Source organism: Miniopterus schreibersii (genome assembly GCF_964146895.1).
Source record: "Miniopterus schreibersii genome assembly, chromosome: 16".
NCBI lineage: Eukaryota > Metazoa > Chordata > Mammalia > Chiroptera > Miniopteridae > Miniopterus > Miniopterus schreibersii.
In genome coordinates, this window is record NC_138116.1 from 18,031,034 (window position 1) to 18,046,143 (window position 15,110).

The following is a 15,110-nucleotide window of genomic DNA, read 5'->3' on the forward strand; positions in this document are numbered from 1 at the left end:
GGCAAAAGCTCCCACTCTCCTGAGTTCCTGTCCCTCCCCTTGCTAGCTGAGCAGCTTTGGGCAAATAATTTTATACTCTGGAGCCTCATTTCTGGCCCACAGGATTGCAGTAAAGATTAAACGAGATAGTGGAGGCCAAAGTGTTTTGAGCACCATTAAGCGCTGAGTGAATGTAAAGGTTTCTGTTTTTGTTTTTGAGGTCTGGAGAGAGTCCACAGGTATGCACCTAGTAGAATAATAAGAATAAATAAGAATAGCTAGATTCTTCAGGAGTAAATATAGGCTAAGTGTCTTCTATTTAATCACACTGACCCTAAGACTGCTCTGTCCAAATGGTAGACACTGGCCACATGTGGCTACTGAGCACTTGCAATATGGCAAGTCTGAATTGGGATGTGCTGTAAATGTAAAACTACGCATGGGATTTCAAACTTAGTAAGAAAAAAATGTAAAATACCCTAATAACTTTTAGGCCAATTACATGTTGAAAAGATAATATTTTCAATGTATTGGGCTCAATAAAATACAGTATTAAAATTTATTTCACCTGTTTCTTTTTCCTTTTTTTAATGTGGCTACTAGAAAAAATTTTAATCACACACATGTGGGTCCCATTATATTTTTATTGGGAAGCACAGTGCAAAGAGGTATGGGACTGTTATTATTCCCATTTTAGCATGAAAGAAAAGGAGGCTCAGAGAGGTTAAGCAACTTGCCCAAAATCACACAGCTAACACAGGTATGGGACTCTCAAGCCTTTAGACTCAGTAAGAAGAGATTTCTGGCTCTCCTTGATGCACAGCCCAGAGGCTGGGGATATAAAATCGAGGGCTATAAGAAAGCAAAGAAGGGCCTAGAGAGCTCACTTCGCCCATTCCTAAACTACGGACAAGATTGCATCCATCTTGGAAAATATCTGTGATTTGCCTAAAGCACTGTAGGTTTCCTGCCTCAGTTTCCTCATCTTCTAAGTGGGACCATGGACGACCTCTGGGGCTTGTGGGAGGAATCAGTGAGATGGTGCACCATGCCTGGCACACAGAATATGTTCAAGGCAAACAATGCCCACTAAGTGCACCCAGGCTGAGACGGGAGTGAGGAGGGCTGGAGGGGCTTGGCCTGGACTCTGTGTCATTGATGCTAGCTCCCCAGGATGCTGTTTCTGACCCACCCACTCCCAGCTATTACCTGAGATTCTCTCCTCCCTCGGAGCACTGGAAGTCCAGGCCTGCTGGCTGGGAGCTCACAAATGCCTTCAGGTGGGACAGCTCCAAGGCTCGCCATATGTCTTCCTCTGAGTAATTGCCAAAGGGGTCTAGGTTCATACGCAGGGTCCCAGAGAACAGGATGGGGTCCTGGGAGCACAACAAGGCCTTAGAGGGAGGGAGTTCGGGCCCCATAAGGAGCCAGGGGCCCCAGAGCCAGGGGAAAATTAGGGATTTGAAGTGGCAGCATTCCCACTCTGTCCCCAGCCCTCCAGGAGGAAGGCAATGGCCAAGGAGATAGAAAATGCCTGTGGGGAAGTGATAATCCTCAGCTTTGCCAATTACCAAGTCCTCCGCTAACGCAGAGACCCGAGCACTAATCTAACTCCAAAGTGTCCAGTCAGCAGAAAAAATACCGCAGAGGAGCCAGAAAAAGTAAAATGCAATTTAGAGCTGAGAAACAAGGAAGCTGGGACAGAATGTCTCAGGAATGGGATGCTTCAGGGGTCCTATAGTCCTGGCCCCATTCGCTGACCCAGGAGGTTGTAAGACAGGGTCTGATTGGGCCAGGGTACATCTGACCCTTCCAGATCCATAACAGGTGGCCACTCTATGACTCTGCTCCTGCTGTCTGGCTCTCTAGCCTTGCAGACAGAGGTCCCAGTCTTGGACCTCAAGCTATAGAACAGAGGTGAGGTCTGCCCCCCAGGGTCATTGGCCAGTGTGGCCAGTCCATGTCTGGTTCATACCTGGGGGATGATGGTCAGCTGGGAACGCAGGTCATGGAGCCCGATGTCTGCCACATTAAGGCCGTCGATGCGGATTTTACCCTCTGCAGCCTCCAGGATGCGGAACAGGCTGAGGGTCATGGATGATTTGCCAGCCCCAGTGCGGCCCACAATTCCCACCTGGAGGGAGTGGGGAGGGGCAGTCAGAGGGAGGCTGAAGGGTCAGTGGGGACATTTCCTGGACTCCCTAGAGAGGCCAAGCAGACAGCCGGGATGGAGCATCTGCTCTCTCAAAGACCCACACTCCCCATGAGGGGTATAGCCACATCCCAGGCACAAACCCACTCAGACGTACCTTCTCGCCACCACGCACGTGCAGACTCAGGTCCTTCAGCACCAGGTCCAGGCCTGGCCGGTAGCGCACAGAGTAATTCCAGAACTCCACCTCGCCATGGGTGGGCCAGCCTGCAGGAGGGCGGCTGCCCTCCACGACCCAGGGGGCCTGGCATGAGGGGAAGACGACTAAGAGTGGGGACCTGTGTGACTGTGCAGGTCGCCCACCCATGCAGCCAGCCTAGCTTGGAGGCCGGGGAGGCCAGACTGTCAGCAGTCAAAAAGCAAAGCAGCCAGTACAGACCTCCCTCTCTCAAGGAGATGGCAAAAGAAAGAAGCAGCGTTGGCGGGGGGCGGTGCAGAATTTTTTAGGATATGGAGACAGGATCGTATGTACAGACAGGGGAAAATGGGAACGCTAGACATGAAGAGGGAGCATTTGAAGATCCCAGCAAGTGGGGGGTGAGGGGGTTGACGGGGGATGCCTGGGGAAGAGAGGGGTAGATGGTGCTACAGGGGCAGGAGAGGTCCGGCTAGGAGGGACAGGTGGGGTGGTGGGTCAGTGGAGATTGACAGGGCCCGAGCTCTGTCACAGAAGCTATGCCTTCCAAGAAGAAAGGAGGGGTCATTTCATCTGCATGCTGCTGAGAGGTTGAGTTAGACGAGAACAGAAAAGTGTCCTCTAGGTTCGAAAGCAGGGAGGTCATTGGTGAGTGGCTTCAGTGGAGTGATAGGGCCAGAAATTAGACTGCAGGAAGCAGATGAGCTAAACGGTGATGAGGAAAGTGTGTGCACACCATATTTTAAAACTGGGAACCCTCTACACCCCTTGGCAAAGACCCCTGGTTGATGCTCAATAAGGGTTGAGTGAATGAATGAATGAATGAATGAATAAATGAAGAGCCACCTGAGTAGCTGGCTTTGGGGTATAGGGATGGCACCCTTTCCCAGCTATTCCAGACTAACCCCAGGCTCATCTCAGTACCCACCTCAGTCTCCGTCTTGGAGTACTCCTTGACTCTCTCCACAGCCACAATATTTGATTCCAAGTCTGATAACATTCGTATCATCCAGTTCAGAGAAAATGTCACCTGGCCAAAGGGACTAGGTCATAAATATGGTGATCTCTCCTCCCCCCACAATGGCTTTGGAAGGAATTCAGATTCCTTAATTATGCTCCTATCCCATCAATGACTCAGGTGGGCCTGGGAAAGTCCATGGGTGGGGCTCTAATCACAACTGTACCTCAGACAGTGACAATGTAGACTTAACCAAGGGCGAGTAGGCCAGAGTTTCCCAAACATTAATATGTATCAGAAAGACTTCCCAGAGAACCTTGGTTCTGATTGAGCAGGTCTGTGGAGGAAGCTGAGATTCTGCATTTCTATCAAGCTCCCAGATGATGTTTATACAATTGGTCTTTGGACCAGACTTTGTGTAGCAAGGAGTCTTGATAGAGAGGCAGGATCCTGAGCCCCGTCCTGGTCACTGTATCAGAATCCACATTTTAACAATATCTCCAGGTGATTCCTATGCACATTCAAGTTTGAGAAGATTGATCTGTCTGGATTAGCCTTTGTTTACCAAAGCTTTCAAGACTTGAGCCACCTGAGGCATTGAAAATGTGATTTGCTTCACAAAATTCCATTCTTATAACATTTTGTTCACCCCTCCACCAAGACCTGCTCACCCAGCATTACAACCAAACCCCTGCTGTGGGGAGTCTCTCCATGCTAGACTGTGAGCTCACAATCCTGGAGAGCAGAACCTGTGGCTGGTCCCCACGCTGAGCAGAGCAAGGTGCCCAGTAGATGCTTGTGACACCTGTGAGCCTCTGCCCCAGTGGTAGCCCTGCCCTGGGGCCCAGACTCCTGCATACCTGTAAGGCATAGGACACAGAAAGGCCCACAACCCCTGGACTGAGGCTGCTTCTCCCAATCACAGCAAAGAGTGCAGCAAAGAATACAACACAGTTCCCCATGAACTCCACTCGGACCCCCAGCCACCTGCAGGGAACACACAAGGAGGAAGTGGGGCAGGTGCAGGAAGGGGGCAGTTTTCTGCTTAAGGGAAAGGAGGGGCTAGGACACAGAACACCAGGGTCTCTCTCGAAGAGACCCTAATGGGAGCACCTAGAGGAGTAGGGGGTGGGGAGGAGGCTTCTGACCTGTTGGAGGAGATGTTGGGGTAGCAGCTCCTCAGGTTGGTGTCCACCTTAGCATCACTGATGGCCTCAAAGTCCTGGCTGCGGCCGTAGGCCCGGATGACGCTGGAGCCAGTCACCGTCTCGGAAAAGTGCGAGTAAATGGGTGAGCGGCTGACAGATTCCAGCCTCTTCAGTTGCCGTGATGTGGCCACATAGAAGCGCTGATGGAAAATGAAGAGAGTGTGAGGTCAGGACCATGGAACCCTAACTCAGTCCTGCATAACCTCTGAACTACCTGGGCTCCTCCCAGCCACCCCCACTCCTCCATAAGACCTTGCTCCCTTCCCTTGTCCAAAAGAACCTAAGACTCAGGGTCCTGATATGGCTCCTTGATCTCATTCTATGCTTTGTCTCTGCTAAGCTCTGCTCAGGCTTCCAGGCCACTTCCTCCACAAAGCCTTTCCTGATTCCCTCTCAACTCTTTTTTTTTTAAATTGACTTCAGAGAGAGGAGGGGAGAGGGAGAGAGAGAGAAACATCAATGATGAGAGAGAATCATTGATCGGCTGCCTCCTGCACGCCCCCTACTGGGGATCGAGCCCACAACCCAGGCATGTGCCTTGACTGGGGATCGAACTGTGACTTCCTGGTTCATAGGTCGATGCTCAACCATCGAGCCACACCAGCTGGCTCCTTCTCATTCCCTGTGGGGTCCTGGATTACAGTACTGACCCTGCTTGCCTCCTAAATCAGAGAATACTCCTGTCTCCACTTAGGGGCTTTAGCAATGTGCTCACACACAGTCAAATGTTTTGGCAAAATAAGATAATTTTGTATTCTCTTTCTTTTTTAAAAAACTATACCTTTATTGATTTCAGAGAGAGGAAGGGAGAGGGAGAGAGAGAAACATCAGTGATGAGAGTCATTGATCGGCTGCCTCCTGCATGCCCCCCACTGGGGATCGAGCCCGCAACCCGGGCATGTGCCCTGATCGGGAATGGAACCGTGATCTCCTGGATCCTGGGTCGATGCTCAACCGCTGAGCCACGCACAGCCAGGCTGTGTTCTCTTTCTTAAAGTGCCTCTTCCTCTCATGCCCCAATCCAGTTGTTTAAGCTTCAGCCCCACAAAAACACAGTTCTGCCTCCAGCTTCCATCCTCTACCCTGTGGGACCCAAGGTGGCCAGAGCTGTACGTGGTGATGTGTGTGAGAGTCCCCTGTCTCAGCAGAGTGCAGCCCACATCACAGTCTCCACACACAGGGGCTTCTAGCCACCTTGTGGGTTACCTTCACTTACTGATTAATTCATGGCACGACAGGGGCTTGGCAACACAAATGCCTCTTACAGTTAGCTGTATCTGAAAGCTACAACTCATCTTTAACACACACACACACGTATATGTTTAGGAATGTATAAAATGAAGCGAAGGATAATGTGTCTCAAACTGTTAACAATATTTTATTTAAAAAATAGCCCGGCCGGTGTGGCTCAGTGGTTGAGTATTGACCCATGAACCAAGAGGTCGCCGGGTTGATTCCTGGTCGGAACACATGCCCAGATTGTGGGCTTGATCCCTAGCACAGGGCGGGAAGGAGGCAGCCGATCGATGTTTCTATCTGTCCCTCTCCCTTCCTCTCTGTCTAAAAATCAATAAAAACATATTTAAAAAAAAATAGCCAGCAGGAATGAGGTCTGGAGCCAGTCACAATTTACAAGGATTTCATTTTATCCTAGCAACAACCCTATGAGGCAGGTTCTACGATTCTCTCTATTTTACAGGTGAGGGAAACAAGTGTCAAAGAGGGAAAGTAACAGACTCCGTCGCTATCCAAAACCAGCTGTGACCCTGAGTCCTGCCCTCCCTGCGCCCCACCCTTGGTCACCAGCCCACGCAAAGTCCAGCCCACCCAAGCGCTCCCCCTCCCGACAGCCAGGCCACCCACTCCCCGAGCACCTGCACGAAGATGTAGAAGACAGCGAGAGGCAGGATGACCACCGCAAAGAGCGGCGTGCTGGCCACGACCACCACGAGCGTAGAGATGGAGGTGAAGAAGGAACTCAGCAGCATGAGGATGGTGGGCGCCAGGACCTCGTCAATGACGTAGATGTCCTTGGAGAAGCGGTTGAGAATGCGGCCCGACGGTGTCGTGTCGAAGAAGGACTGTGGCGAGCGCATCTTGTTGTGCAGCAGCGTCTGGTGAAGCAGGCGCGCAGCCCGAACACAGCCCACTGCCATCATGATGGACGACAGCACCACCAGGAGCCCTGCGGGAGGAGGCGAGGGCGCTCACTCACCTGGGCCGGGCGGCAGGCATGCGGGGCAGGTCCCCAGATAGGGGGTAGCGGGTGGGCTGGGGAGGCGCTGGGGCGGGCCGTGGCTGTGATGGCGGAGGGAAGGGCATGGTGTGGGGGGCTCAGCAGCTCAGGGGTGAGAAAGGGGCTACTGGAACCCCTTCCAGGTGTCTCTGCACGCTCACCTTGGAGAATTCCCAAGGCGGCATAGACACCCAGCCTCTGGGTGGTGGTGTTCTGTTGGTGACCCACCACAGCCTCGTTGGTCCAGGCACTGAGCCACATGTTGGCCCCAATGGCAGCTGCACTTTGACCCGCATACAGCAGACAGATGAACAGTGTGGTACAGAGCCCCACAGCCTTGGCATAATCCCAGAACACGCTCAGCTTCACCTGCATGGCCGTGGGGGTCAGGGACAGAGGACTCCTGAGAGCCCCAGGACTGCTGGGGACCTGCCCACCCTCTCCAGCCCTCCCGGTGCACCCTACTCACCTTGCCCATCCCCACCTTCTCCTCTTCAATCAGCATCCCATTTGCCTTCGCTTCTGCTGCCTGCACTACCTTTTCTGCTGGACCCAGGCGCCGCCGGGGTACAGGCCGACCTTGGCCCTCCCCCTCCGAGGACATGGTACTCAGCTGTCTGTGGAGGCAGCTGGTCAGGCCCGGAGAGGAGGCCTCTGACACGCCCACAACACCGAGCCCCAGGAGGGGGTCTTAGGCAGCAGCGGAGGCCCAGGGTGTGAGTGTCGGGGAGAACGCCCATCTATCGCCACCCCACCTGGCAGGGCTTGGGGAGCCCTGACACAGCCTCCCAGGAGGCTGAGAGCTCTCAGTAGCTCACCTCATAAACTGCTTCTGGACCTCATATAGGACTGGTTCACTATCCATCAGGTCTGTGTGGCTGCTGAGCGTGTCTTCGATCAGCAGCACCTCTTCATCCTCTGCATCCTCCAAGGCTGCTGCAGGGAGGGAGGAAGGAGACAGAGGTCAGCTAGCTCCCCATAAGCCCCCATCCCTACTTCAATGAAGGAGCCTGAATGGACAAGCATGAGATAAGCAGGATGAGAGGGGTTGAAAGGGCAGCAAGGAAAATAACGACGGAAATAATTGACCGATTTTGTGTTGGAAAAAGAAAAGGGCAGCAAGAAAGACTTAGGTTAGACAAGAAGAAAAATTTCCCATCAGGGGCTATGGAGAAGGGGACTCAAATACAAGGGTTAGGAGCTTGGGCTCTAGAGTCAGGCCAGCTGAGCTTAAGTCCTACTCCCTCACTGCATGACTTTAGGCAGGCATGGGAAATGGGGGTAATAATAGAACCCACTTCATCATGTCATTGTGAGAATTAAAGGAGCAGATGCGTGTCAAGCGCTTAGCAAGGGGCAGGGCACTTAGTAAATGCGCAAGACACGTTAGCTGTACATACAGCAGTTGGCAAGAAAACCCAGGAAAAGGTCAGTGAGCCAGCCCAGAGTTTGGGGTTGGGAAGCCAAGAGTGGACAACAAGGGGCGGGGGGGGGGGGGAGGGCAGGGGTGTCTCATGAGCCCAGGGACTTGAATATGTTCAATGAGGACAGGGATTTTTCTGTTTGTTCACTGTTACCTCTCAGTGTTTAGAATAGTGCCTGGCCATAGTCATTGCTCAATAAATATTTGTTGATAAATAGATGGCATTGCTAAGTACTTACATATGTACCAAACAATGTATCTAGGAAACAGCCTTGCTGTATAAGCTTGGTCTGGGCCCTTATGCCCTTTTGACACACTGCGGCCCTGAGAAATGAGCTGCTGATCCACGTGGCACAGTTAAGGAAGAGAAGGAGGAGGGGCTTGATGACATCCGGTGCCCTTTCCCTCTTGGTGATGTCCAACCATCACACAGAGGGTCCAAGCTTCCCAGAACCTCCCTTGTACAGCACTGGGCCTGCCCCCAGATACTCAGAGGGACCCCCCCAAGGCAGGGGAGATGCTGGTGGGGCCCAGGGCTATGGAGGGCCAGGGATACCGGTCCTGCTGTCCTCCAGGTGCTCCTCGCCCTCATCAGGTGCATAGTTGTGGAGGAAGTTGGCAAAGGAACCATTGCGCTGCAGGAGGTCTGAGTAAGTGCCCACTTCAGACACCTGCCCATCAGCTAGCACTATGACGAAGTCTGTCTGTGGCAGGAAGCTGATGCCGTGCGTCACCAGCACCCGTGTCTGCGGAGAAGGCAGCAGGCTGTCACTCCCATCGCCCTGAGCACACAGCCCCACATGAGGCACAGGGCCATGGAGTGAGAGATACCAGTGTGCCAGGGATCACATCAGGGATTCACCCCGTGCTCACCGCAGCCGGCTCAGTGCATTTGGGTTTCCTTAGCTGCCCATCCCACTCCTGCTTCTCACATTCCCACACCTCCAAGTTTCGCCCAAACCCCTTGGCCTCCCACCAGTTCTCTCCTAGAGCCTTCGATTTCACCTTAGCCCCTTAGCCTCCTGGAGGCCTCACCTTGCTTGCCAGCACACCATCTGGCCCGATGACTTGGTCAAAGATATGCTTGGCCACGTGGGAGTCCACAGCTGACAGTGGGTCATCCAACAAATAAATGTCGGCATCACTGTAAACAGCTCGGGCCAGACTGACCCGCTGCCGCTGGCCCCCAGACAAGTTAATGCCCTGGATGGAGGAGAGAGGTGGGAGGTGGATACTGGGTAGAAGAGAGTCAAACAGGCACCTGTCCACTGTCATTCAGCAAGGCAGGCCTCTAAATTCTCATTTTATATGCCTGGTCCTGACTCTGTAAAGCTGTAAGGCCATGAAAAAAAGGGTGGTGGCTCTCAGAGTTCTCCTGGGACATGTGAGGACATTCTGCTATATCACCCTGCCCAACTGGTTCCCCTGCCAGCCACTGTCACATCTGGGAGGCTGGAAATCCCCAGGAAGTCCTTAGAATCTTAAGTCACCCATACAGTTTACAGATGACTTTCACAACAATTATCCCATTTGGCCCTCATATCAGTCCTTACAGGGAGGAATCATTAGCCCCACTTTCTAGATGGAGAAATTAAAGCCTAAGATGTTGATGACTTTGTTCAAGGTCCTGAGCAGTTAATGTCAGAAACAACGATAGAAATCCAGCATCAACCCCAAAATTCATCAACCCTGAGATTGTTCATGTGCTAGAAGGAAGGTAAGATCTCTCCTTAAACCCATGGAAGGGAAACTGATGCCAATGGCAGCAGGGCTGGGCCCAGAGGGCAGACCCCAGAGGTATAGCTTGCTTTCCTACCACCAGTTTCCTCATTCCTTCTGGAACAGAGCCCAGGTCTTTGGGGTACCCTGAGAAACCGACCCCTGGGATGACCACATGTGAGTTGGGAGCTGGAGCTGTTGGGGAGAATCAGGTGTAGTGACTGAGGCATGTGAGAATGTCTACATTCAAACAACCAGTCTTTCTTGAGTGCCTACTATGTGCTGGGCACTGAATTAGGTTTGTGTGTGTGCGAGATCAGAGTAGGTCCAAGAGAGATGGGAAGGAGGAGTTGTGTCATAGATAAGGAGGTCTTCTCTGGGTTACTATAACCTTGGACTCCTACTCCCCCATTCGCTCTGCTCAGGCTCAGGTCCTCATCATTGCCCCAAACCACCATGAGAGCCTCTTCACTGGGTCCTATGCTTTTGGGTCCCTCCATACTGTAATCAGAGCAGCTTTTCAGCTGTCCCTGCTTAAAATCCTTCACTGACAAATTGAACATCAAGATTAATAACAAGCCCTGGTCAGTGTCGCTCAGTTGGATGGGCATCATCCAATGCACCGAGAGGTTGCCAGTTCAATTCCTGGTCAGGGCACACGCCCAGGTTGCCGGCTCAACCCCTCGTCAGGGGTGTGCAGGAGGCAGCCGATTGATGTTTCGCTCTCATATTGATGTTTCTCTCTCTCCCTCTCCCTTCCTCTCTCTCTAAAGGATCAATTTTTAAAAAGATAAACAACAATGATACTGGATTATAACCCATTGGATCAAATAAGAATCCATGAGCCCATGGCGATATAAAGAAATTAATGAGTAAGTAAAAAGGGGAAGGAGAAAGCTCTTGCTTAGAGTAAAATGCCAACTAATAACTATAGAATGAGTGGAGGTAGAAAATTACCATTTGGCAAACATAGTAAACACTGACTCAGATGAGAATCACCAGTGAAAGTTATGAAATAAAATGATCAGTGAAAAGATACCACCTCAATCAAGTGATCAAAGTTAACATTGTTGATAAGGCACAAATTGACATCATATCCCTCCTAATAGGGTGCACCAAGAAGGACACAACATTACTTCTTTGATATTTCCCCCAAAAGCATATAATCTGAACCTAATTGTGCTGAAAATTGAGAGACATTCTACAAAATAACTGGCTGATACTTTTCAGAAGTGTCAAGGTCCTAAAAGACAAAGACTGAGGAATTACCCAGATTGATAGAGAATAAAGAGATATGACAAGTAAATGTAACTCGTGATCCTAGATTAGATCCCAGCCCAGGAAAGAAAATAGCTAAAAAAAGATATTACTGGGACAAATGATGACATTTGAGTACAGACTGTGAATTAGATAGTAATATTATATCAATATTAAATTTCTTGATTTTGATAATTCAACTATGGTTATGTAAGAGAATGCCATTGTTTTGAGGAAATATATGCTGAAATCTTTAGTATTAAAAATATAAAAGAGCTAAAACTCTTAGAAGAAAGCATAGGAGAAAAGTTTCATGAGATTGGTTTTAGTAATGATTTTTTGGCTATGACACCAAAAGCACAAGCAATAAAAGTAAAAATAGATAAATCATATCAAGATTAATAATTTCTGTGCATCAAAGGACACAACAGAATGAAAAGGCAGCCTATAGAATAGGAGAAAATATTTGCAACTTATATATCTGATAAGGGGTTAAAATCCAGTAGAGTAAGTCCTTACTTACTGTAAGTCGTGACTTTAAGCTAAATGACGTATAATGAAACCCATTGATATAATCTATACAAACAAGAGTTAAGTTCCTACAACTTGTCATCACGTTTTAACAAAATGACATTGAATGAAATGACATTATTTGAGGACCTGCTGTACACATAAAGAACTCCTACAACTCAACAACAAAAGACACCGAACAACTTGATCAAAAAATGGGCAGAGGACTCAAACAGACATTTCTCCAAAGAAGATATACAAATGGCCAACAAGCCCATGAAAAGATGCTCAACATCACTAATCATTAGAGAAATGCAAATCCAAACCTCAGTGAGATACCACCTCACACCCGTGAGCATGGCTACTATCAAAAAACAAACACAAACACACATGCGCACACGCACACACGCACACACACACGTCACAAGTGTTGGCCAGGATATGTAGGAGTTGGGATCCTTGTGAACTGTTGGTGGGAATGTAAAATGGTGCAGCCATTCCAGAAAACAGTGTGGCAGTTCCTCAAAAAAATAAAACAAAACATTGAATTACCATGTTATCTAGCAATTCCACTTCTGGGTATATACTCAAAAGAATTGAAGATAGGGTCTTGGAGATATATTTGCACCCCCATCTTTGGAGCAGTATTACTCACAGTGGGTAAAAGGTGGAAGCAACCCGAGTGTCCACTGCCAAATGGATAAACAAAACGTGGCATAAACACATAATGGAATATTATTTAGCCTTAAAAAGAAAAGAAATTTTGACAGGTGCTATAACATAAACGAACCTTATGCTACGTGAAATAAGCCAGTCACACACACAAAAATATTATATGATTCCATTTATATGAAGTACCTGGAGGAGTCAAATGCAGAGAGACAGGAAGTAGCAAGGTGGTTGCCAAGAGCTGTTGTGTAACAGGCACGGAGTTTTAGGTTTGCAAGATGAAAAGAGTTCTGGAGACGATGGTGGTATCACAACGTGAGTGTACTTAACACTACTGGCCTGTACACTTAAAAATGGTGACGATGGTAAACTTTGTTATGTACATGTCGTAACAATTAAAAATAAATAAACTAAAAAACAAAAACTTTCACCGATATCCCATGTTTTTTAGGGTAAATGCCAAAACCTTAACCAAGGTCTTCAAGGCTCTGCCTTGCCCTGTACCCAACCCACCCCTTCCTAACTAGTCTACCCACATTCCTCGGCTCACACCTTCCGAGGCCTTCCATCCCTCTTGGTAAAAGCCACACTCCTTACAGCGGCCTGCAAGGCACTGTGTGAAATGGCTGCCTGGACACCTCACTGGCCTCATCTCCCCCTCCTTACCCCTGCTCACTCCACTCCAGCCTACTGGCCTCCTCGCTGGTCCTCAAGTGTCCCAATCACACTCCTGCCCCAGGGGCTTTGCCCTTAGCACTCCCTCTGCCTCTAGGCCTTTCCCCCAGACAGAGCTCCGAGTCTCCAGACGTGGCCCACTCCCTCCCTTTGTCCAGGTTTCCAATTCTCACTGAGGCTTTCCCAAGGCACCTTGACAACACAGCCCCATACAAATTCCCATATCCCTTCTCTGTTTCATTCTTTCCCCCTTAGCATTTATCTAATATATTACATATTTTACTTTTTTATCTTGTTATTGTCTCTCTCCCCACTAGAATGTAAGCTATTTGAACTGCTGTATTCGCTGCTGTGTAACAGTGCCTGGGATATAGGTGTGTAATGAAACCTGAAGAATGAATGGATGCAGAGACAAATGAGCTCTCTCTCAGCTGTGAAAATTCAGCTCCAAAGCGGTACTTTTCCTATGCAGACTTCCCCCTCACTGCCCTCCCTGTCCCCTGCACAGGGCTTCAGCCTGGTGGGCAGGCATTCTACGGCCTCCACCTGTTCACACGGTGCCCTTTCCCGTAACAGATCTGTTTCCCCAGTGCCTAGTACAGAGCTGAGCATGATATTACATGGATGTGTGAATAAATGAATGAGTGCATACATGGACCTGGGTTGGGCTGAGGTGGGCAGGTATATGTGCCGACTACCCAGAGTATGAGAGGGGACCATGTACCTTCTCTCCAATCTCTGTCTTGTCCCCACCAGGCAGCACCTCCAGGTCAGCTACCAGGGCACAGGCCTCCAGGGTTTGTTGGTAGCGCTTGGGGTCCAGGGCTCGGCCAAAGAGCACATTATCCTGAAGAGTGCAGTTCTGGATCCAGGCCTGCTGGGGCACAAAGGCCACGGAGCCCTGGCCACAGGAGAACCCTACGGTTACCTTGGGGTTTGCCAAGCTTCCCTTCCCAGAGTCCCTACCCCACTCACCTTCACATACACCTTGCCTTCCAGCTTCTCCATCTCTCCCAGAAGGGCAGACACCAGGGAGGACTTTCCACAGCCCACGGGCCCTACCACGGCCACCAGTGCCCCTTTTGGCACCTGGATATCTAAGCTGAGAGACCAGGAGCCCAGTCAAAAGCAAAGATCAGGTTTTTGATTACCAACCATCCACCTGGAACCCTAAGCCCTTCTCTCTTCCAGATTCTACCCTGGCAACTGAGGCTCTTCCTGCTTTCCAGGCCAAAGACTTGGGGGTAAGCGTCAGGGCAGGTTTTGCTATTTATTGATCTGAACTTTGGCCCCCTTTAGGCAGCTAAGAAGGGATGGGAGAAGCTGGTACCTGTGCAGGGTTGGGGGCAGGTCCTGGGCCCAGGTGAAGGTGCCGCTTTCTATAGTGACTGCATAGCCTGAGAGGGTCAAGGTATACAGGGTCAGGGGGCAGGCAAGGCAAGGGAGAGAGGATCCCTGGGGGAGGTTGGGAGGAAGAGGGAGGGGGAGACCTGGGGAAGGGGCCCGGGGAGAAGGCAGGGGAGCTTGGGGCACAGTGAAAGGGACAAGGAGTCCTGGGAGAGGGGCACAGGGAGCCCCAGGGAAGGAAGGAGAGTGGGGAGGGCTAGAGAGGGCTGGAGAGGAGAGCAGAGAAGAGGGCAAAGGCAGGAATAGAGCTAAAGATATGAAAGAAGAGAAGGGGTCACAAGAGAAAAGGTAAAAGCTTGGAACAGAGATTTTCTGGAGCAGGGGCTGCTGCAAGAACAGCCCAGATAGGGGTGCCTGGACCTGGGGCGATGGTCTTTCTTTCCACACACTGGGGGTCAAGTTCATCTTGGTTCAGGAAATGCTGGATCCGTTTCAGAGATACGCTGGTCTGCAGAAGGGCATGAGTCAGCCCTGGAAGCTGTGCTTTTTCTATCCCCTCCACTCCCTCTTACACTTGCCTGGCGCCCAACTTCCTGGGCGAGGCCAGGCCTCCTGAAGGCCCAGACACTGGGGCCCCTCCTATAACTGAGTCTTCCCTGGCTCCCACTGCCAAAGACAGAGTCCAGGTTGGTAAGAGGAGGTTGTCTCCAGAACTCAGGTTTCCAGGGACCCTGCCTGACCCCAAATGACTCTAATGATTTCATTCAACTTTGAACACTTC

At 50.4% G+C, this 15,110-nt stretch overlaps 1 protein-coding gene across 1 annotated transcript in view; it reads right to left on the bottom strand.

The window, feature by feature from the left end:
* Positions 1 to 15,110, bottom strand: part of ABCC3 (ATP binding cassette subfamily C member 3) — a 39,007-nt gene that overhangs the window by 4,218 nt on the left and 19,679 nt on the right. Inside the window, exons 14-29 of the mRNA XM_081162432.1 lie at positions 14,750 to 14,837; positions 14,313 to 14,379; positions 13,958 to 14,084; positions 13,707 to 13,883; positions 9,188 to 9,355; positions 8,709 to 8,898; positions 7,548 to 7,665; positions 7,199 to 7,346; positions 6,891 to 7,098; positions 6,368 to 6,678; positions 4,434 to 4,633; positions 4,146 to 4,272; positions 3,256 to 3,357; positions 2,289 to 2,435; positions 1,955 to 2,113; positions 1,189 to 1,355 (exon numbers count right to left, since the gene is read on the bottom strand). Coding sequence (XP_081018558.1) covers positions 1,189 to 1,355; positions 1,955 to 2,113; positions 2,289 to 2,435; positions 3,256 to 3,357; positions 4,146 to 4,272; positions 4,434 to 4,633; positions 6,368 to 6,678; positions 6,891 to 7,098; positions 7,199 to 7,346; positions 7,548 to 7,665; positions 8,709 to 8,898; positions 9,188 to 9,355; positions 13,707 to 13,883; positions 13,958 to 14,084; positions 14,313 to 14,379; positions 14,750 to 14,837 — 2,504 coding nt within the window. The remainder of the gene's footprint in view (positions 1 to 1,188; positions 1,356 to 1,954; positions 2,114 to 2,288; positions 2,436 to 3,255; positions 3,358 to 4,145; positions 4,273 to 4,433; positions 4,634 to 6,367; positions 6,679 to 6,890; positions 7,099 to 7,198; positions 7,347 to 7,547; positions 7,666 to 8,708; positions 8,899 to 9,187; positions 9,356 to 13,706; positions 13,884 to 13,957; positions 14,085 to 14,312; positions 14,380 to 14,749; positions 14,838 to 15,110) is intronic.